Here is a 24,690-nt window from a genome sequence, read left to right on the forward strand (position 1 = left end):
GGAATTTCCAACACATCCATTACCCATATTTACATTTTGTTCAGGTGTTTTGAAATATTGTTATATTTGGCAGTTGACTCTTTCCTTTGTGTTTCCCTCTCTTTTCAGATGGCCTGATTGTTGTTGGGGTTCATTCAGCCAAGTTTCCAAATGAAAAAGTACTGGACAATATCAAGAGTGCTGTCCTGCGGTACAACATAACCCACCCTGTGGTGAACGACGCCGACGCCACGCTCTGGCAAGAGCTGGACATATCCTGCTGGCCCACCCTGGTCATCCTAGGGCCGCATGGGAACTTGCTTTTCTCCCTGGTAGGAGAGGGCAACAAAGAGAAGTTATTTTTGTTCACCGCAGTGGCTCTCACCTATTACAAGGATAAGGGTGAAATTAAGGAGGACAGGGTCGCCATCAAGCCATATCGAGATTCCCTGCCACCGTCCACCTTGCTGTTTCCTGGAAAAGTGGCAGTAGATGAATCCGGGGACAAACTAGTGATAGCCGACACAGGAAACCACAGGATCCTGGTTGTGCAGAAAAATGGACACATCTTACACACAGTAGGAGGTAAGTGCTGAGGACATTTCAGTGGTTCGGTGCGACTACATAAGTGCACATGGATCAGCTCACTGTACTTGTTCAGTTTTCTAGTGGTAGCCATAGATGGATACACCTTGATGGCATGACTGACTTAGAACTCTTGACCATGACAGTGTCTTAGAATAACATACAAGCGATTATATAGAAATGACTGCCCCACAAAACTAGGCTGGAACAAGACCGGAGATAGGACTGTCGCAGAGTATAGACTAGGGATTGAAGAGGAGTCTACAGGGGAAGATGACTAAGGTTGTAGAAGAGACACAATGGGTAATGGACAGTGGAGGAGGAGTACTGATGGGAATGTTAGTGCTGAACACATTACCGCAGTGTAAGCTGAAAGATTCAGATAGCAATTAGGGACATTGGTGCTGCAGTCACATAGCAATATATTTATGGGAGTTTCTTTTGCATAAGGCCCTCTCCAGTGATGGTAGCAGTACACTAAAGTTTCACTTGCATCCGTGGTCTCTTGCAGTGCTAATAATGGGCTAGTAACTTCATTAGTTACTTTAAATTTCTTTAACGTCCCACGCTTATTCCTTTTTATTTGTATTACGGTGTGCCACGCTTATTCCTTTTTATTTGTATTATGGTGGGCATTTTATTACCCACAGAGTTGACACTACTTCAGTTTTTTAAAAACATTTTATGATGAATGTTTTTCTTATGTAAACATGTTTTTAAATTTTTGTAATTCATTAAAGGATAAGGTAAAAGGATAAAAAGCCAACCCGCCATGATCATTCACATCCAAAATTAACAAACTGAAAGAAACCATGGCATCCTTCCCCACCCGAGCTTCCCTTGAAAGTCATCATTGAGACACTCACAGTTTTTAAACCTCTATTAATCAGTTTTAGTAGAATTAACCGTGAAGGGTCAAGAAACAACAGTCGCAACATACAGTGCAAAACTGAGGGAACACACCCAAATTGAGCATTTTAGTTATAGGCAGACAGGAGACAGTCATCCAACCACAGGGCAGCGGAACTCACCAGGCTAATCACAGTCACCCTGTCCCCTAGGGGTCACATACATCCTAGTTTTCGGAATCAGTGTCTTCCCCTCTCAAAGTGACGTCGTCAGGATCTACAAACCTTCCTCACAGGTTCCTAAATGTGGCTAAGTCATCCCCTAACTTGGCGTCCCTTATGCTATTTTTCATGCAAATTCTCTCTGCTTTTTACCAGTGTTCTTCTGAAAGGATGCATCGACTCATCCATGTAAAAGCCACCCTACAGTGGGCAGCACCAATGCCAGCTACAGATATTTACATGCCATCTTGTGGCCTTTAGGGCTGCTATTGTGCCCCAACAGGCAGAACTGCGGGGTGAGGGTGCCGCACAAAGATGTGATGGGTGTGAGTTCATCCACAACCTGGCCCCAGAAGTCTTGCACTTGCGGGCACCTTCAGGCCATGTACAGGTGTTCAGCCCCAGAAAGTCAGCAGTGCGGGCAAGTGTCCGACCAGATACAAGTCAGCCGATGAAGCATCAGGGCCGTCATATTAGTGTGATCGAGGAAAGTATAATAGATCAACCTAAATCGGTCATTGCTTGATACTGTCTTGGTGAGGGTACGGACATGAGTCTAGTCAGCATCCTCTAGGAGAACTTCCGAATCGGCCTCCTACATTGCTTGGAAGCATAAGGGTCAACTCACAACATTTGCTTTAATCACCCTGTATAGCATGGGCATCAGATGCAATGAAAGTCTCTCCTGCAGCGGGGGTGATGCAGTGGTTCAGATGGATTGGTCCCTATGCAATGGGCCTGTTACAAGTGCGATGCACCGGAGCAAGCACCTCGATCCACTTCCAATGGACCAGACACAGAAGCAGGGGGTAAGACTTTGACATCCCGGAGTCTTAGAATAGGAGGCAAGCCTTCATGCCCTTGAAGATCTGGGTTCAAGCAGGAATCCAGTTATTCCTCAGCAGGGCCGAAGGTGGCAAGCAGCAGGTTGGCACAGCAGAAAAGCAGTTCTTCTAGAGCAGCAGTCCAGCAGAATGGCAGTCCTTGTAGCAGCACAGCAGTCCTTCCCCCTGGCAGAGTTCTTCATAGGTCCATTAGTATCTTATTTGGTGGGAACGGAGACCCAGTACTTATACCAAGTTTTGCCTTTGAAGTAAAGATGACTTCAAAGAGTTTCTTTGAAGTGCACAGAGGTCCTGCATCCAAGCTCTGGATCCAGACTCACTACATAGGGGGATGCAGCCCTTTGTGGGCGACAGGTCACTACCTTTTCAGTTGTATGTGCCCAGGATGACCCATCAGGATGTGGATGGCCACTCAGTTACACCTAACCTTCCTTTGTGTGTGACTGTCTAGGGGAAAAGCAAAAGTGCGGCTATCCCCCTCCCCAGATGTGTATTGGAGACAGGCTGCAGGCACACAGAGCTCAGAGTAGAGAAATGACATCTTTCTAAAAGTTTCACATAACAGAACAAATGGCTGTGATTATTAAAACTTCCATCTTTAAACAGACCAGGTCAAGTAAATCTAATATCTTAGCCCATGTATTTATTTTACAATTTATTCAGTAATATTTTAAACAGCATATTATGAACTTTTGATGTATCAGGAGAAGATACATTTCTCACCTTTTTCAATGAAAAAGAGCTTGAAAACTAGAAAGAATGAGAAATTGAAACCCAGCAGAAGAAAGTTTAAATGGTTGCTGAATAGAAGTATCGATAAATCTATGAACAATTTATAGAATCTGTCTGTCCTAGCGGACACAAGAATTCGACCACTCATGGTCCTGATAAGAACCTTAAATCTGTGGTGGTTCGAAATACGCTGACGAAAATCCTATGGTACTTCTTCACAAAAAAATTTGGGTTGTGGGAAAATATTCTGAATGTAAATCCCACTCTTGTTAAATAACTTTGAAAACCCCAGGCATCTTTCAAGACGGTCACGGCATTGAGAACAACTGTGATAGTCACCTCTGGTTTTGAAACATTTGACTGGTTCTGAATGTTCCATTTTAGGTCTATGTTGATATTGTCCACTCTATACGGAAATATCACTTAAATTGTGTCTTTATTGTTTTGATGCATAATTCACAGTAATTTGTTTTATTTATTTTTTATTATGTATTGTTTTCTAATTGAACTGTCTTGCTCTGTGGGGTATATGTGTACATTGAAAAAGGTTGAGAAGTGTCTCTTCTCATGACACACAAAAAGTTCCTAATATGATGTTTAAAATATAACTAAATAAATTGTAAAATAAATAAAATAAATACATGGTCCAAGGTAAAAGATTTACTTGACCTGGTTTATTTAAATATGAATTTGAATAATCACAGCCCTTTTTTCTGTTATGTGAAACATTTTAGAGGTCCCATTTGGCTGTGTGTAAAAGGACCCAACCCCTAAGTTTGTCATCTTTCTAAAAGTGGCATTTCTAAAATAGTGATGATAAATTCAACTTTGCCAGCAAAGAACATTCATCATTACCATTCCAATTATATGAAACATGACCGAGCTGCTCGTTCTGACTCCGGAATTACAGCTTATAAGGGAAATAAGTAATTCCCAATGTTAACCTATGAGAGGGGTAGGCCTTCCAATAATGAAAAATGAATTTGTGAGTTTTCTCTACCAGAACATGCAAAACTTAACAATACATGGCCTGCCTTTTACTTACAGAGCAGCCTGCCCTATGGGCTACCTAGGCCTACCTTAAGACAAAAGGGGAGTTTAAGGCTCGCATTGTTTTTTAAATGCCAAGTCGGCATGGCACTCTTTTTTTACAATAAAATTTAAAATATTTCTCGGGCCCTTCCACCCGTCACCGTTCCTAATCCACTGCCGCCACCTAAACCCCCCTCTCAAGGTTCTATCCCCGAACTCTCCTCCTTCTCCCTTCTCACCAGGGAATTATTCCCTCCTCTTCTTAACTCTACCAAAAGTGGCTCTCCCCTTGATCCCGTCCCAATCAACACTCTCAAGCTAGTCCAGCCCATTATGGAAACACCAGTTATGAATCTGATTAACACCTCGATCGAAACAGGAACTGTCCCACGGGACTGGAAAATGGCCATGGTTAAACCGTTACTGAAAAAACCTAACCTGGACCCTGGAGAATTCTCCAACTACCGTCCCCTCTCCCTTCTCCCGGGCGTTAGTAAACTGGCAGAAAGATACATTAACCAGCAACTGTCCTCATTCCTGGAAGCCTCTAATCTACTCCATCCCTCTCAAACAGGCTTCCGCCCGGGACAAGGGACGGAGACGACACTCCTTAGGGTGGTGGAGGAGGCTAGGAGGATTCTGGACACAGGTGGCAATGTGGCCATCATCCTCCTAGACCTCAGCGCCGCCTTTGATACGGTAAGTCACCGTATCCTTTTAACCCGGCTGATCGAAATCGGAGTCTCGGGAAAAGCTCTGTCATGGCTGGAATCCTTTCTCTCTGAGAGATATTTTAAAGTATTTGAAGGAGACTGCCACTCCACGCCACTTCCTCTGCAGTGTGGGGTGCCCCAGGGCTCCTCCCTCAGCCCCACACTTTTTAATGTGTACATGTCCCCTTTAGCTAAGATAGTAGCCCCCTATGGAATTGAATTGGTCAGCTACGCTGACGACACTCAGCTCGTGGTCTCTCTGAATCAGGCAGAAGTATCCCACACGAGTCTGAGTGATTGTCTGGAGGATGTATCAATGTGGATGGGCCTGTCCCAGCTAAAGCTCAATAACCAAAAGACCGAATTGATGTTATTAGGCAGGAATGCATCTTTTAACTCCCCTACGCTATGGCCATCCTGTATGGGCGCTAGCCCAACTCCCAAAAGCGTGATCAAGAGTCAGGGCTTTTGGCTAGATAACGAGCTTACTTTTAAAGTACAAGCCAGAAAAACTGCGGCCACCTGTTTTTGCTTGCTCAAATCCATCCGCAAAATCCTCCCTCAATTGCCCGACAGAGCCAAAAAAATCCTGATCCAAACCATGATCCTGTCGAGGCTGGATTACGGGAACGCGCTCTATCTGGGAGCCCCAGTCTCTGTTGTCCAGAAACTACAGGTGGTACAGAACGCCGCCGCTAGACTGCTGACGAACACCAACCAGCGCTCCTCAGCCAAAGCAGCGTTGAAATCTCTCCACTGGTTACCCATACAGGAATGGGTATATTTCAAGGCCCTCTGTATAGCCCTTAAAAACCTTCAGGGTAAAGGCCCTCCCATTCTTGCCAATCTGATTGAACCTCACACAATCCCCAGAAATCTCCGTTCCAACGAGCTTAACCTGGCTCACGTCAGCAAAATCAACAAGGCTCGTACGGGTGGTCGCCTCTTCTCCTACAATGCCTCAAGGTTGTGGAAATCCATGCCCCTCCCGCTTCGACAGGAACCCAACCATCTTCCCTTCCGTAAGAAATTAAAAACCTGGCCCTTCCCTACAAATTAATGATACCCTCCCTCTCTTTTTCATCCCCCTCTTCTCGTAGCCATGCGCTATACAAGAATACTTTCAATTCAATTCAATTCATGACAGTGTGAACTACATACACAGCCTCTGCAGTAGTAGGCCTGAGACATGTTTAAAGTACTACTTGTGTGGGTGGCACAGTCAGTGTTGCAGGCCCACTAGTAGCATTTAATCTTCAGGCTCTTGGCACAGGTAGTGCACTCTACTAGGGAGTTATAGATAAATATGCCAATTGTGGATAAGTCAGTCAAACCATGTTTAGGGGAGAGTGCACATGCACTTTAGCACTGGTTAGCATTGGCAAAATGCACTGGGTTACAGCGCCAAAAAAAGGATTCAGCAAAAATACGAGGCAAGCCGGCAAAACGTTTGGGGAAGACCACTCTAAAGCTGTCAGGTCTAACATACATATACATACGGCCTGTCAATTAAATGTTACTAGTAGTTACAACACTCATTTTGCCACCCAATAAAGTAGCCCTGTAAATCATGTCACAGGCCTGCCAATGCAGCCTGTAGTGCACGTTTAAACTGCCACTTCAAACTGGCAAAATAAACCATCTGCCAGGCCTAAACCATCATTTTTAATGTTTATAAGTCACCCCAGTGTAGGCTATTAAGGCTTATAAGGTAGGGTGCATGATATTTAAAAAGTAGGACGTGTGTTTAAGTTTACATGTCTCAGCAGTAAACAACTAATTTTTCACTGTTGTGCAACATCTGTCTCTCTCATAGACTAACTCTGGGTTACTTTAAATACAGAAAGGCTGTTTACGCTCACTTGAATTGTAATTTAAAATCTCCTATGAAGGTGAAGCTAGGTTTTTAAGTTACATTTCTCTAAATGGCACTTTTAGAAACTTGCCATTTTTCTGCCTCAACCAAATGTGCCTTTCTACCAAGGTCCAAGGTCGCATGATTGGGAATGTGTCTCTTGTGGTGTTTTGTGTATTCTGTCCATACATAGAGACGAAAGGGCATTGCGTTTCGGGCAGGGTGTTGCTCTCTTGAGCAGGGTGTGCTAGCGATTTGTACCTAGCCTTCCTGAGCTTAAAAGGGTTAGGCTCAAGGGTTGCCGACCCACTTCTTGACTTCTAATTGTGGGCTGCCTACCCGGCCGTTGACAGGTACAGCTGACACCTAGGCCTGCTTGCCCTTTGTTACCCTAGATAGTCTGGAGTCACTGGGGATAAAAGTGGCACCTTCAGAGCTTCTCACCAGAACACTCCTGAACCAGTGGAAGATTCAGAAGGACTGCCCTACTGTATGAAGGCGGAAGATTGGACCAGCTTGTCTTGACAACAGGCTCCCCAAAAGCGAATCTGAGGATCAGTTTTCTGACCTCCTGCAGGGTCACAACAAGCTTACAGAGGGCTCCCTGCAACTGCCCAGCTGAGACAGAGGACTTCCTGCAACTGCCCAGCTGACCAGCACCAACTAGATCTGCCTGGACCTTCTTGAGCCCTGCTGCTGGCATGAGTCCTGATTGTCGTGAGGTGTCCCCTCACCCCCCCAGGTTCTGAACTCTGGCTTCAAAGCATACTCTCCCTGAAGCAAAGTTGAAGATAAAGAGGTTTGGGCTCCTTGCAAAAGTGAAGTGCCAAGAATCAACCCTCCACAACGACCCCCAATGCAAAGCTGCAGTGGGACCTGCTTTTCATGCCAACATGTGCTTTAAATGGGAGTTACTGTCCGGTACACATTACCTGCAGTTCTTCAATTTGAAATGGAGATTACCTGGACTTCTCAGCACAGCTGCAATGCATATAATGAGACAGTACCGGCACTGCTCAGAAATAAACAGGAACTCTAAATAGTGAGTAACTGCACTTCTATATTTCCATTTATAGCACTGGCGCCAACAGCGACTGCCTGCAACGTACGTAACCCCCCCACACCTGCTTCTCATGCCAAAAACAACCACCTTGTGGGCAACACAAACTGCAATTTGAAAAGGTAACTTGAGAAGGTAACTCTTCAGCAGGACAAACCTTGTCACTTTATGGTTTGCTCCCTGTCAAATGCAGTGCTACCAACAAACCGCAGTAAAATCCAAGTTAGGACTCTCTGGTGAAGCCACTTTGTACAGGGAGCTCCTTCTCATTACACCTCAACTCGTCTTTGCTATGACCGTACACAATCCGATGCTGTGAGGGAATGATTCCTATTATATGTTGAGGTTGTGCGACATTACTTTGGAATAAACTCGCAAACTCATCTTGGATCCAGGCAGGCTTGTTTATAAAATCTTTGGGCATAGACCTCAATGGAGTGGTCCTGATGCAAGATATACAGGATGCTGAAAATGCTGCAGATGTCGAGGATGCTTATCCCATCGCCGGGGGTCTTCCTGGGGCCAAACCGCAATCCACAAACACAGTGAGGTGACTTCAACCACCGATTTGATGCCCTCGAAGTCCAGGTGAAGGCCAATCAAAAAACGATTTCGACGGGTCCACTGGTCTCCTGTCACAGTGAAACCAGCTGTTCCCTTTAACTGCTGCTGTCCTTTCAGCCGGCCAAAGGTCACACAGGGGCAACTGGGCCCAACTGTGGTGGATGAGGCCTTTTACTCCTAATGTCCTAGGGCCCTACCTATTATGGATCCTGCTCAACTGGGCCAAGTACCCCTTCTACACGTAACTCTCAGTTGTCGTTGTGGTCGAGCAGTCAAGGCTCCCTTGGGTGGAGGGATGTAGTTACAGGTCAGGGAACGCAACTCATAAGTCAAAATTTATACAGTATGAGCAATAAATCAATGTCCAGCCAAATACTTACTTTTATAAGAAAAAAAGTATTTTGTTTCTAACTCTACACATTCAAAGAGATGTAACATTCAAATGCAACAACACAATCCACCTTGATGTCGGGACTCTAGTGGTCATCAGGAAACCCCATGTAAATCCATGTCTTACCTTCCTTAGTGTATCATGTTCAGGGTTTCTTCCCTTTCGCTGGTCGCCCAATCAGGGAATGCAGACTATTGCGCTGTACTCAAGAGTTCCCTTTTGACTCTTCAGGATTTCAGTCAAAATAGTCTATGATGGTGCAGCAACTTCAGCAGTGAATCCCTCGGGCCCCAAAGGCCGTAGTTCAAGTCGTACCTGCTCCTGAAATACGGAAGCATTCAGTGTTACATTGGTTGCCCTCAGCACAGGCACTTGTGAAAGCCGATTCTGTTCGGGGAAGTCAAGCAACTGGGTGCAGGCTCACTCTCTAGAGTGGATCAGCCACTCTCTACAGCAATCGGAGCAGCTTCCAGCTCTCACCGATGCAGTAAGTCAAGTTTTACCAGGTAGAGGAATTTGGTCCTTTAGCTCCATCCTTTTTGGTGTCCTCCTGGTCCACCGGCTCAGTAAGGGCCGATCCTTTAGTGTAGCTAGTCCCACCAGCCACAGCTTCACTTCAGATGAAAAGAAGGGCAGATCCTTTAGTGTAGCTAGTCCCACCAGCCACAGCTTCACTTCAGATGAAAAGAAGGGCAGATCCTTTAGTGTAGCTATTCCCACCAGCCACAGCTTCACTTCAGATGAAAAGAACCCAACAACGGACCTTCCAATCTGCACCTCATGCTAGTTTTGTTTGTTCAAGAGTCCTGTGCATAATCAGGACTCTTGAACAGATCTTTCGTCGATAAAGTAAAAGGAGTTGCGCCAAGTAAGGAAGTCCAGTCAGTTACTTCAAAACCTTTATATATACTTTTTTTTCCATCAAATATAAATCCTTATTAACACAAACTACTGCTCAGCCAAAGAGTTTTGTTCCAAACAGCTGTAACTTTATCAGGGCTTAAATAATAATGTAGGTAAGTTCAATTTCCACAGGTAAATCAATATTCTTATTCCAGCTCAGTGCGCTAGAAACCTAGGGATTTCCCAAGGCATCACCATGCCCATTTCCGAATACCCTGATAAGTATTCTGTTCCTTCCTGCAACATTTCGAATTGATATGAGGATTTATATCCGATGGATACAAAAGTATAAATAAAGGTTTTTAAATAACGAGACTGACTCGACTTCCTGACCTGGTGCACATTCTTTAGCAGCTTCACTTCAGACCTGAGGGATTGCCTGAAGTCTTTGATTTGTCCCTTCAGCCCCTCATCATACAGGTTTGGCGCTGCAATTTCTGGGCGCAATGTACGCTCCTCAAGTGCAATTAGGCCGCACCATAGCGGCTCCTCCTGGCATAATCGGTTGCCGTCCAGGCGTGCTCGAGTGCCTGACATTCTGGTCACACAACTTTTTAAGGGGTGACCCCCTGTGGCATATGGGGGTCACTGCAATGAGGCCGACTGGGTTTGGCACCCTCCACATAGTGCTTGATACTTGGCACTGTCTACGGGGGCCCTCTCCTGGCGTACGGGGGTTGCTGAAAACAGTCTTGCACATGCATTATGTTCCAATCAATGCAAAGCTGAATCCTCACACCTCACGCAGGGAGTCCTCACGGTAGGGGTCCCCATTGCACCTCGCTCCCTCTAATGCTATTCTCTTCGTTAGAGGGCACACTGCTCTTGGCAAGCAGGCAGGTGCTGGTGCTCCAGGCCTGAGGGCAGATGGTCTTGGTTTCCCTGGGTGATGTCCTTTCACCCAGCCTGGAGACTAGCAGCCCTTGGTCCCCAGTCCTGGTCACAGAAGGAGTCTTGCAGAGCTTCCCCTTCTCACACAACTCAGATGGCTGCTTGGCAGAGGACAAATTTCTGGGCCCTCAACGGCCACTGTTTGTGGTACGTTTACGGCCACTTATTGTGATTTAGGGTCTGGGTTTTTGAAGTTTTATGTTGGCGTTCTTCTTCTTTTTAAGTAGGCACTTCACCTTTACGTCTTCTCTCATGAAAGAGGTCTGTTACAACAGGCACAACTCCAAAGTTTATTGTCCACGGCACAATTTATTGGAGTGAATAGAGTTCACTCCTGGATGTCAGCCACAGTGATATGTGCATCAAAAGATTAATCCCAGACCCCCAGCCTTACTCTTTATTATTCCCTTACGAGCCTCATCTCCATTCCTGAGTAGTGTCCAGGCCCTTTCTTTGTGATCTATCACTAAATCAAAGAGCAGTCTTTGGAATGTAAAGGGAGTCTCTTCCTTTTCCCTCCAGTGTGTCCCCACCCAGCTCACAGGAATGCAGCTACACATAAATTTGTCTGGAGGATTCCTCTCCTCCTTATATCTTTACCAGACAGGGCTACATTTCCCAACATGGATCCCAAAATCCTTCACAAAAAGTCCCAGCACCTACTGAAGTTTTATTTAAAGGAGGAGGCATATTCTTTCCAGTGCTGACTGATATTTACAACCAGTCTCTGGAGAGTGGAACGGTCCACGAGGCCTGAAAACATGCCATTATTAGACCTTTGCTAAAGAAACCCTCCATCAACTTGGGGGGCGGGAGTTGTGCTCATTTTTCACACAGGGTTCCCAAATTATGAAATTCCCTTCCTCTAGTGCTTATTTATGTAATTATGATTCCCTAGGAGTCTGGCAGACCTTTTAGTGATGGGGAGTCCGTCGAGTAGCCATGCGCTTAAGAAATGTTTTGAATTTACTTGAATGTACCATTGCAGGCACACTCTCTCAGTATACATTTATGTCACACTTTCTGTTCAGCTCTAATACCTCTATGCATTGTAACCTCACAGCACATACACTCAGTCTGCTCACACTGTTCAGCTCTGATGCTTTTCTGTCTTTAACTAGGGGGTGTTATTTAGAAAATACACACACTGCCCGCACACACACTCACCATGTACACGCTGCACAACTCTTCACTCTGCATGTATTGTACTTCCCGCAAGCACACATACACCCAACACATGCTGTCCCTGCACAAATGCTGCACAGCATTACATCTCATCTCTTCTGTAATGTATTCCTCTCAGGCATTTATACACCCAGTATATGTGCTAAGCAAACTTGTACTGCACAGAACTTCTCCATCGTTGTATGGGACCCTTTCTAGGCACATGTACAACCAGCACAGAGTCACTACTCCTGTGCTGTGCAGCACTCCAGATCTACCTGATGTAGGCCAAGGGTGAGTTAAGCACACTGCAGCTGAATGTTTAAGAAGGTAAGTGAGCCTGTAGGCCTCACTCCAGTGAAATAGTGTAAACATGTAATGTTCACTACTACACGGTATGCTGTCACCACCACACTTGTGCTGCTTAACTTCTTGTGAAGGCAGTAGTCTTCCACCACTATGAGGGTAGCACTTTTCGACACGCCTCCCAGTTCAACAAGACCATAATCTGAGAGACCGGCCTTTGTCATTGCGCACATGCATAATCCGTGTTTGCTTATGACAACAAAATCAGATTTTTTTAATTTATTTTTTTAAGTATGTTTTTATTAATAGAAGAAAAACAAGAGAAATAGTACACATATCGGGTATCATACAGTAGAACACTTTACAGCGGTGAACAGGCAGATAGGCTAATGCAGTACAGGTCGATTAAAGGGGTTAGTGACGTCAACATTAGCAGGTACGTAACAGGAGAAAGAACATCACAATCAGCAATCCCACTAAGCCGAAGCCTTCAGCGCCAGTCCACCCACGAATCAGGATAATTAAGACCAGAGTAGACACCCGGATATGAGAAACAGATCAGCTCAGGATAAACCACCCGCCTCTCGTATACAGAGAAAGGAAAGAAAAAAGGCCATAGAAACTAAAGAAAGACAAAACAAACCCCCCCCCTATCCCCCCACCCTGCACCCCTGCAGATGGCTACGGCCTGACCCCACTAGCAGCGTGCCTGTCGCCCCACAAACTGAGTCCTAAAAGTAGGAAAAGAGTGGAGGAGGAAATGTAATACAGGCTCTCGGTCCCCCCTCCCCCCCGCCAGAAGCAAACGACCCCTACATACAATCAAACGTTGCAAAAGATAGAAATTATAAGCCAAAGAAATCAGGGAAGTTATAAAAACCGCCCGACTCCCGCATCTTTATAGGCAGCTCGTCCCGTGCCCAATGTAATCTCCATCTCATCCCTGACCCTTCCGATCTTTTGTGCGAGCCCCCACCGCCAGGACCACCATATTCACAGGAGAGTCAGAACGTTAAAAAAAGTCAAAACCACTACGATCGGAGCGAGTCCAAAGTTTTAGGTCTCGAAATCCACCATTCACCTGGAGACACTCTTCCACCAGCAGTACATCTCGAGAATGTAGTAGAACCAAATGGGAGAAGGAAATTGGAAAGTCAATCCGATAAGTACCGAAAGCGTTCTCCAGGAGTAAAAGATCGGCTGTGTCCATCTTGGGCAGCAACACTATTGAATATGTTGAGTATTCAGGATTTTCGAGCTTGCAAGCTGGTGTTCGTGAGCTGACAAAAGACACCAGTTCCGGTTTCCGCACGGGACCCTCTTTCTCAGATAAAACCTGCTTCGCGGGTTACACAACGTGTTTCAGCGCTGGCAAAGGGTCAGAGTCTGGTCTCAAACACACAGTCTCAACTGTTACGACCATTTTGTGGATGATGGCGCTGACTTGTGAATGAAGCGCCAAGATGGCGGCCATTACGGTCCTCAGCGACGGCGTACACTCCGCCCGCTCCATCTTCTCTCGCTCAACGACAGATCAGATCTTTAACCCCGGAGGTCGACTACTAGGGGACAGGCACGAGCAGGGCGGACGGTAACGGTGGGCGATCTGTCCATCCAACGATCTCTACCCCGTCGCCGCCAGCAAGGATCCAAACCCGTCGACCCCGGGGGTTGCAGCAGGGTCTTCGGGTAACGGACCCCCATCCACAGCCACAGATACGTCTTGCCGCCATTCCCTTTATATCACCCGGACCACAGGACCACTATCCAAGTCGGCCAGGATAATCTCCACTTAGAAAGACCGGACTCTGCCCAGGTCCCGCGGCCGATGTTGTTCAACTCCAACCCGGCTAGGTCAGTACTCGAGGCCCCGGCTCACAAGCTGGATGAGGCCGAGAATGAAACACGGCATAACTTCACCATTCGAAGCGATAAAGATCTCGGGATTGCACCTTTAGGCTCAGCAACGATTCAGCCACACCTGAGTCTCGTGCGAAATCAGGATGAATAACAGGATTTATCAGCTACTGACGAGGTCGACGGAGCCGGGAGCTTACGTGGCCATCTAGGTTGCTAGCGTAGCTCCTCCTCCCAAATCAGTTTTAAGGATCCATACAACAGTACAGTTGGACGCCCAGGGCAGAGGTACACGTCTTTACCATGCAGAGGGCTTTTCCGTCCCAACGGTCTGTCTTGGGCAACCAAATTGCTCTTCAATGACTCTTCCAGGTCCAGCAGACTCGGATGCAAATTTTGAGCGCTGTAGCTCCGTCCTCTGGGCTGCACGTTCATAGTCAGTGGCGACTAAGCCTTTGTGGCTACTAACTCGCCACTGAAGCTTCTTCAGCTTTTGTGACCCTAGAGCTGTAACAGGAAGTCAGCCAACTGTCTCTTGGAGTTCACCGCTTCTGTCTGGGTCTAAGGGGATGACTTTTCCCCATCAGAGCACGACAGGTACCGCCCTCTCTTTGCTAGCCTACGAGCAGAAGGTGCATTCCAGTCTTTTCCAAGTCCAGGGAACAGCAGGGCAATCCTTCTTCTGTCCTCTTTACAGAACAGATGTGATCTAAGGTCTGAGTGCCAGTGGTGCCACTTTTATGCCCACAACTTGCCCCCAGGGATGTATCTGATGATGACTTCTTGCAATGTGTGGAATCTAGCTACCCCAGAGGGCAATATTCCGCCTACTCCTAAGATGGCAGAATCCCTCACTCTATAGGTGTGGCTGCCTGTGGGCTACAAGCCAATGGGAAAACTTTTTTGACCACTGTTTCCCCCTCTCTGTCCCTGATGCCAACCTGTTTACCAGAACAAATTAGTAGCCCTTCTCGTGTGTCCACCATTTGCCCTTCAAAGGTGGCTTCACCTTTGAAGTACACCTTTTAGGCTCACACCCTTTGTCTTCCTGCCAGGGAGAGGTGACTGCTCTTCCAACGCCAGGCCTCTATTTGGTCCTTACCTGGTAGTCATTCACACCTCTCTCAGGAGCTCAGAAGGCTGTCTTGTGGGCCAGCATTTGCAAATGGCCACTTGAATACTTTGGCAACTTTCTAAAGTTGTTGTATTCTGAAAAGTTACAATAAATTTGACATGGGGATCAAGTTGGGTTTATTTTAACAATTCTTTTGATACTTTGAAGTACCAACTCTAGTAGTCACATTCAGATGTTAGCACAGCTGAACTGTCAGCGTGTAACCCTGTATTTGCCAATGGGGATACTAGCCTTTCTACAGTAAAAATTACAATTTGAGATATTTATTGTTTGGACATAAAAATATACTTGTCCTACTTTTTAGTATACAGCTCCTGTGTTAGTGCTTGACAGTCCTACCTTAGAGGTGAAATGTATATATTAAAAAGGAAAGGTCTGGACATTGTCATTAGTTTAAACGGCAAAGTCGATATACTAGGAACTTACAAGTAAGCAAACTTATGCCAGTTGGGTATAAGTCAAGTGAACCTACACTTTTACGGGTAAGGGTACTGGCACTGAAGTCTGGTTACCAGGCCTCTGTGCACTCTCCGAGCCGCATCAGTCAAAACTTTAGGATTGGTCATGTAAAAAGAGACATTTCCTTACTGATATGAAGGCTCTAGTTAAGCCATTATGCTCAGAAGATCAGTAAGTAGTTCCTCAGCTTCAAGTAAGTCTCTGCAAAAGGCCATGTGCATCTAGATTTTGTGGTGTGTAGCTCTCTTTGGCACTGTCCATACAAAGGTAATCATACTCGAGTCCTGCCCACAGTCGTTGTCAGAATCAACAGTTCCAGCTTTTTTGTTTGCAGCTCCTACTAAGCTGCTTTACAGTTAGATAGTACCAGGTGCCTTTTCAAAGGATGCCCATTGAAGGTCATTATTCTGTGAGCTTCTGGGCCTCACTAATGGTTGCGTCTGATAGCAAAGTTGGGATGGAGGGGCAGAGTGTGGCCACCAATAGAGATGCAAAAAACACAGTTGATGGACAGAATGTAGAACAATGTCATACATTCACCCCAGTACAAGAATCTGGGCCTAAATCCATCGTTTTTTTGCACTCCACACCACCCTGGGTTATATATGCAAATCAGCTCTGACCCTGTGCCTCATGGGAACAGTCCAGTCCGAACTACCAAGCCATGTCTTTCCCAGACCGGAATCAAGCATCCAAGGACCGGTTTCTGGCTATCAGCCTTCATCAGCCTGGATAGCTTGACTCCAGTGGTGTGGAGAGCCTGGGACTCACGTCTGAGCATACCCAGCCCACTCGGTGTGAAAATTGCAAAAAACACAGTTGATGGACAGAATGTAGAACAATGTCATACATTCACCCCAGTACAAGGATCTGGGCCTAAATCCATCGTTTTTTTGCACTCCACACCACCCTGGGTTAGACACTGGCTATATGCAAATCAGCTCTGACCCTGTGCCTCATGGGAACAGTCCAGTCCGAACTACCAAGCCATGTCTTTCCAAGACCGGAATCAAGCATCCAAGGACCGGTTTCTGGCTATCAGCCTTCATCAGCCTGGATAGCTTGACTCCAGTGGTGTGGAGAGCCTCGGACTCACGTCTGAGCATACCCAGCCCACTCGGGGTGAAAATTGCAAAAAACACAGTTGATGGACAGAATGTAGAACAATGTCATACATTCACCCCAGTACAAGTATCTGGGCCTAAATCCATCGTTTTTTTGCACTCCACACCACCCTGGGTTAGACACTGGCTATATGCAAATCAGCTCTGACCCTGTGCCTCATGGGAAAAGTCCAGTCCGAACTACCAAGCCATGTCTTTCCCAGACCGGAATCAAGCATCCAAGGACCGGTTTCTGGCTATCAGCCTTCATCAGCCTGGATAGCTTGACTCCAGTGGTGTGAAGAGCCTGGGACTCACGTCTGAGCATACCCAGCCCACTCGGGGTGAAAATTGCAAAAAACACAGTTGATGGACAGAATATAGAACAATGTCATACATTCACCCCAGTACAAGGATCTGGGCCTAAATCCATAGTTTTTTTGCACTCCACACCACCCTGGGGTAGACACTGGCTATATGCAAATCAGCTCTGACCCTGTGCCTCATGGGAACAGTCCAGTCCGAACTACCAAGCCATGTCTTTCCCAGTCCGGAATCAAGCAGCCAAGGACCGGTTTCTGGCTATCAGCCTTCATCAGCCTGGATAGCTTGACTCCAGTGGTGTGGAGAGCCTGGGACTCACGTCTGAGCATACCCAGCCCACTCGGGGTGAAAATTGCAAAAAACACAGTTGATGGACAGAATGTAGAACAATGTCATACATTCACCCCAGTACAAGGATCTGGGCCTAAATCCATCGTTTTTTTGCACTCCACACCACCCTGGGTTAGACACTGGCTATATGCAAATCAGCTCTGACCCTGTGCCTCATGGGAACAGTCCAGTCCGAACTACCAAGCCATGTCTTTCCCAGACCGGAATCAAGCATCCAAGGACCGGTTTCTGGCTATCAGCCTTCATCAGCCTGGATAGCTTGACTCCAGTGGTGTGGAGAGCCTGGGTCTCACGTCTGAGCATACCCAGCCCACTCGGGGGGAAAATTGCAAAAAACAGTTGATGGACAGAATGTAGAACAATGTCATACATTCACCCCAGTACAAGGATCTGGGCCTAAATCCATCGTTTTTTTGCACTCCACACCACCCTGGGTTAGACACTGGCTATATGCAAATCAGCTCTGACCCTGTGCCTCATGGGAACAGTCCAGTCCGAACTACCAAGCCATGTCTTTCCCAGACCGGAATCAAGCATCCAAGGACCGGTTTCTGGCTATCAGCCTTCATCAGCCTGGATAGCTTGACTCCAGTTAAGCCATTATGCTCAGAAGATCAGTAAGTAGTTCCTCAGCTTCAAGTAAGTCTCTGCAAAAGGCCATGTGCATCTAGATTTTGTGGTGTGTAGCTCTCTTTGGCACTGTCCATACAAAGGTAATCATACTCGAGTCCTGCCCACAGTCGTTGTCAGAATCAACAGTTCCAGCTGTTTTGTTTGCAGCTCCTACTAAGCTGCTTTACAGTTAGATAGTACCAGGTGCCTTTTCAAAGGATGTCCATTGAAGGTCATTATTCTGTGAGCTTCTGGGCCTCACTAATGGTTGCGTCTGATAACAAAGTTGGGATGGAGGGGCAGAGTGTGGCCACCAATAGAGATGGCTACCTGTAACAGAGGCTTCGCCGTGCAGAGAGCTCTTGGGGGTGCCAGCGATGGTATATGGCGGCGCACAGATAGCCACGGGATAGAGCGAACCCCAGAGCATCTCCTGATATCACCTGGGTCTCACTGAGACACGCACTCACCGACAATTCCTGGGGCAGGCAATCGAGGATCGGCCTCTGCCTCGGCAGGTAGGGGCAGCACCTGGCCTGAGAAAAGACATATGGTCTGCTGACAGCTTGGCTGCCCTGGCCTGTTAGCCTGACAAGCGAACCCTGGTGGACCTAAGAAGGCACTACTGAATGACCTGGCATTGCACAAGATGGGCTGTTGTGACCGGCCATCCGCATTACCTCCTTTTTCCAAATCACTGACCGGAGAGCTGACAGCAGAGCCACTATTGCAGCCTCATCCTCGAAGGTGAGAACTTGCTTCAAGGATCTGCTGCATGCATGGATACGAGCATGTCCGTAGGCCACATATGAGGAGCGCCGCTGCTGCCAGCACATGGCTGTATATTCAGTGCTCTCCATCCAGTGCCAGGCACATCACAGTATACTTTGTGTTTCAAATGGGAGAATTAGTCCACTGCAGGAGTCTCACACCTGCCTGGGGCCCAAGGACCATATCTCACAAGCAAAAGGCTGTGCTACACCACAGTAGCCTTGAGTCGACAATGGGATCCTTCTCCTTCTTGTCCCTCTCCCAGGAGCATGGAAGTCAATTGGGGGTGACCAGGGGTCTACAAGGGCCTTTGGCCAATGCATCACAGGGCATAATTGAGAGCGGAGACTACTCCGTGTCCCGCTCCACAGCTACCTGCCATCCGTCAGGCAGATGGGTCGTATGGTCAGACCCTGTACCTTTTTTCACCTTCTACCCCACATGTCATTCTTTTAGCCACAAAGGCAACAGGGAAAACCCCCACAGTAGCTACTTTTCACAAGGCAAAATCACATCTGCTCCCCCATCAGGCCAACCGGAAGACATAATGGACTTGATCCTGAAAGGAATCAAGGTGGTGGGTCACAGATAGGAGATCATGGACGCAAAAATGGCTGTCCTCACGGCAGAAATTAAACCCATGCAAGTGGATCTCACTGGCTTTCATGATACGGTCAAAGGATTGGATCAACGTCTGATTGTGCTGGAAACTAGCTAAGACCACATCCCGGCCAGTGGCTCTGAACTCTGGGATCTGCAAAATAAGATCACCGATCTTGAAGACAGGAGTTGCAGCGACAACATGCTCATACCGGAAAATGCATATGAGACTCACACCTGCAACTTCATCTGTAACCTGCTTCCCTGTCTATTGAACTTATTTTCTCTTCCCCTTTGGCAATCCAGAGAGCCTGCAGAATCTGCCCGCAAAGGCTGGCCAATGCAAGGTCATCCACAGCAGTTGTCCACTATCTCCAGAAGATGGGTACACGGTAACCCTGAAATGTGCAGTTGTCATTTTTTGCACAGATCTCTCCTATGCACAGTGCTTAAGACGTTGACTGACCCAAAAAGTTGGCATGTGCTCGCAAAGTTGTACATCAGCGACAGAGTGATCTGTGTAGCTTTGATCTATGTGTCGGTCAAAAACATCTGTTCCTCCTGCAGCTCGTTCACCTGCTGATGGAGGTAGATGCCATGCACCTTCTCATGGGTGGTGATTGGAATCTGACATGGGAGGCGATACTGGATCGTACTGGCCCCATGGATGCATTCAATAATTCGGATACGGTCCTCATGGGTGACATTCTTATGGATCATGATCTCCTTGATATCTGTGGTGTCTCCTTCACCTCGCCGATAGAGAATAGGCCTATGACTCGCTAGTCCAGGACAATCCATCAAGGGTGGACTATTTTCTCATCTCCCAACCAATGATCGCATTGATATGTGATACCCTCATACTTGAGGGGCGATATTGAATCATTCATCGATCTGCCTTTTGGCAGATATAATACCTTTGATGTGGATTCACAAACCATGGCACATTAACCTCTCACAGTACAAAACTCCCAAAGGTTAGTACCCGCTTAAATCTTATGTTACCACCTACTTAGTCCAAAATAAGTTGTCAGTCCCTCACTGCAGAAACTATTATGGGCGGTGGCCAAATTGACCATCAAGAGTCAGCTAATGAGCGAGATGCCACTCAAAGCATTAGAAACAAAGCAGAATGGCTGGGAAATCTAAAGAGAGAAATTGCAGACCTTACATGCCAATACACGACCTGCCATTCCACTGTTACCAGACATCGAATTGTTAGATGCCTACAGGAAAAACCTACAAAATTCACTTAACCAGCCTTAATGTGGTGAGCAGGGAGCTACTGATGGTTGGAATTTCTGAGGAGGAGATATCACAAGCTATCTCCAACCTCCATGTCATAAGGCTCCCTGAGAGGATGGCTTTCCCACAGAGTTTTTATAATTGGCGAAGGCAGATATTGTGGATTTCCTCTACAGTGCATTCAAGAAGGCCAAACAAATGGGCACCCTCGGATCTCTCTCTAATAGCTCTTCTAACAATCCTCCCCATAGCTGCCAAGGTTTCAGATTGCTATGTGTGACAATTTCATAATTTTACTGTAATTATGAGTGACATTTCAATGTCTATGAGTGACACTTTGTCGCGAGCAAAATCACGTGAAGAGTGAAACATAAATATCAGAAAATACACCCATTTGAGCAACAAGAAGCTCTAAGATCTTAAAACTGTTAAAAAACTCTAGAAATAAGGAGTGTGAGGCGCACATTACAGCCAACCAGGACACTGCATTAGCCTTGCCTATACTACTGATTGTTCAACCCTAATAAAAGTGATTACCAGCACTGCTGAGAGGTGTCCGCCCCAGTTGGAGCACACTGCCTGCTGCCCAGCCTCGCAGCAACAGATGTTCAGAGTAGGCTGTGAGTGCCAGTTCCAGTGCTACTAATATAAACCAGGCTCTTGAATTAAACTAAGCGACGCCGGCCGTGCTGAAAATTGACAGGCACCAGTATGGTCACTGCATGCTGGCGCTGTCTGCACTGATTAGGACTGCCTGGGCCTCCGGTGCTATCTTGTTCCTCGAAGGAGATACCTCAGGCCAATTCTCTAGGAATCTATGTGCTGCCCACAGTGGCTCGGGAGATTGTGCCAAGAGTTTTTTTTGCCTGGCAGCCTTGTTAATAACCCCCGTTTCATACCAGGGGTTCTCATGCCCGCTGTAGTGTTTCGAGTGATTCACGGCTTTGAATTATTGTGTGTTATAGTTGTTTCTTTTTTTAATTGCACATCCATTTAGTGGAACCTATTATGTTATGTTAAAGATCACTTGCTACCAAAAAGGTCTCTGCGCAACAGGCGAGTTACCGGCGTTATGGTAGCTGCGCACTGTGGTGCTATGCAGGGCCGGTTCTAGGATTTGCGAGGCCCTGGGCTAAAAGGGAAAGTGGGAGGCCCCTCTAATTTAGATAAGTGGCCCCTTGCAAGGAGACCATTCAGAGACACTGCGGGATGCCCATTGTCCAGCATTTTTGCGCCCCCACAGTTTTAACTTTTAGCCCACAAGCATTTCTCACACCTTCAGTCCGATAGGTGTGAGAATTGCTTGTGGGCTAAAAGTTAAAACTATGGGGGCGCAAAAATGCTGGACAATGGTCCTCCCACAGGGTCTGTGAATAGTCTCCTTGCAATTGAGGAAGCGTCTCCCTCCCGTATGCCTCCAGACACCATCCTTGAGAGGCCTGGGGAGGGGGGCCCCTCCAATGAACCTTAATTGCAAGACGGTACCTTTCTTTAAAATGGATCGCCAGGGAAACAACAAGACACACCACCAGTGTGGGGCCCCATGCTGGTGGGCTGAGTGTGAGGCCCTGGGCAGCTGCCCACGCTGCCGATGCCTAGCGCCGGCCCTGGTGCTATGGTTAGGTAAATGTAAGTGAAATCAGTAATTTACGGTTTTGCAGCCTCCGTGTGGCCGCGGCAACTGCTCCATGGCAAGCGTTGGCCCGGCCACGATTCTGTACCTGGCTCTGCAACTCTGCTTCCACTGCGGTGTGAACTTGTGCTTTGATACTGGCTCACTCAGACACCAGGGCCTCGGACGGCTCCCTTCGTTCACGTTGCATGCTGGATTATTGTAACTGCATAATTGTGGTGTTCAGTCATAATGAATGCGGTATGCAAGGAGCAGGTCAGCTGCCATTGGCAGTGTGCTTGCTGAAGTATAATGTGGATGCCGGGACACGGACAGGAAACAGTCGCAAGACTACCCGCCAGCGGCGAGCGCGCAGCATGTCTCCAGTCCCTGCTATCTAAATCCCGACCTCATTTCCTCCCAGGACCAGTACTTGATGAGGTCAGACACAACACCCCCCTCTCTCCCCCCGCCCACGGCGGCAGCGCCACAGCCAGTGAGCACTTTCTTTCCTCTAGTGAGTGACTTAGCGCGCCGCAGGCGGGAATTCCAACTTGCAGCCTATTAAGATACATAGTCGCAGCAGTGCATACTAGTTGGTGGTAGCAGCCCGCTGGCAAGTCTCAGGAGCATCACAGAGCCGGAGCAGGTCAGAGGTACGCACGTTAGCAGCCTGGCATGGCCTTACTACAGCGCTGCTAGTACAGCAGAGTCTCAGAGGAATTATAATGCGTGACAATGCATTTCAGTGCGGTGATGCGGTACACCACACTGAAATGCGTTAAAGTCACACTTGATGCGTGATACTTGGCAGGACTGCCTCCCCAATCTAGGAAAGAATCGTCTCCTTTGCGGTAGCTACAGCCCCATCTCTCTACTTAACAATTACATCAAGATACTGGCTGGGATTCTGGCAGCCCATCTCAAATGGTCCATTCCCTCACTTGTCCATAGTGCGAACTAGACCCGAACCGAATCAGGTATCAGAGCGCTTTACATAGCACAAGTTACATTTTACACACTTTAATTTTTTTTTTTTTTTAGGCACGGGGAGATTAAGTGATTTGCCCAGAATCACAGGAGGTTTTGGCGTCGTTACCGAGACTCGAACCCACATCCCCAGGTCTGAGGTCGAGCGCCTTAGCCGTTAGGCTAACTCCTCGCCAAAGATCTACTGGAGGAAGCGTTGGCCATATTGCTCTGCGCCGAGAAGGCCTTTGACAGAATAGAATGGGGCTATCTCTTTGTGACTACACAGAATCGTTTGCAGCTCTGACTGTAACACAGATTAACTGGGGGCGGGGGGGGGGGGCGGGTTCTATCAAATCTCTTTCCTATCGACAGGGGTCATGACATGGGTGCCAGCTGTCGCCCCTACTCTTCCTCCTGTCCATGGAACCCCTGGCTGCTGCAATGTGCCAATTGTAGGTGATTATTTGGCATTCCCACTCCAGGAGGTCTGTCAATCATACATCAACATGCGAATTACATCTTTCTCACACTTTCTGCCCTCACTGCTTCCCTCTCGGGTCTGCTGGATATAATTTCCACCTTTGTGGCGATAGCATGGGTACAGGGTTAACTCGGGAACGAGTGAGGCCCTCCCAGTCTCATGAATAATGACCAGAACAGCCATCAGAGGCAATCAATTTCAGTGGAAGCTATTGTGTCTTAAATATTTGAGAATCTAGATCAATAAAGGATTAAAACAGATGATGCTGGACAATCTTGAGCTGCTAATTGAGATGGCAAAACTTGATTACGCCAAGTGGTCTCTATTAAATGTATGGCTCTGGGCACAGGCACGTCATTAACCAGCCACTTCCATGACGCTTAATAACCACTGAACCTGCGCACCCCCCAACCAGCAGCATCAACGCCGTGAGGCTGACCTCTGTGTCCCACCTTCATCACTCCTAGATGTGGACACTGATTATCATCTCCAGTCAGACCAACACTATTGAGCTTACTTTGATATTCTGCCGCGTCTGCTACCGATTCAAGCTCATATACATACGTGCCCACTTGACCAAACATCCTGCAACAGCAGTCTATGGGGTGTCATAGCATTTTGGAAGCCTACATCCTGCGGCGTATCCTTTCACCTCACTGGTGTCTTCCCCTCTACTCACTAGACACCCGGCTGGGCCCTAAGTGAGTATCATTCCCTTGATACTCTCACTCTCTATGGTGTACACTTCCCCATTGGATCAAGTTACTTATTGAAACTCCAGATGTTCCTTATTTTAAGGTCCTGATGATACCCCTTACCCTTATGGGGTCGAAACGTAGTTGACTTATGTCATAATGAACCATTTTTGGCCCCTTTCAATTCAAAAGTGTCCTCTCTAGGACATTACACATCTATATATATATATGCGGTTGGTGATGTATACTTGAGAAAACTTTATAAAATGTATTATGTCACATTTCTTCTTTTTTGGTTTATTTTTCATATGGGACACCGAGCACTTTCAAAACTTTAAATACAAACATTAATTGTATTTAAAAAAAGTGGGAGAAGTTGGCCT

The 24,690-nt window shown here is 47.0% G+C and overlaps 1 protein-coding gene across 1 annotated transcript in view; it reads left to right on the plus strand.

Moving 5' to 3' along the window:
* The window catches only part of NHLRC2 (NHL repeat containing 2), a 927,811-nt gene that overhangs the window by 319,232 nt on the left and 583,889 nt on the right, over positions 1-24,690 (plus strand). The window contains exon 3 of the mRNA XM_078643860.1: positions 109-564. Within this exon, the coding sequence (XP_078499986.1) occupies positions 109-564 (456 nt within the window). The remainder of the gene's footprint in view (positions 1-108; positions 565-24,690) is intronic.

Source organism: Lissotriton helveticus, chromosome 5_1 (assembly GCF_964261635.1).
Source record: "Lissotriton helveticus chromosome 5_1, aLisHel1.1, whole genome shotgun sequence".
NCBI lineage: Eukaryota > Metazoa > Chordata > Amphibia > Caudata > Salamandridae > Lissotriton > Lissotriton helveticus.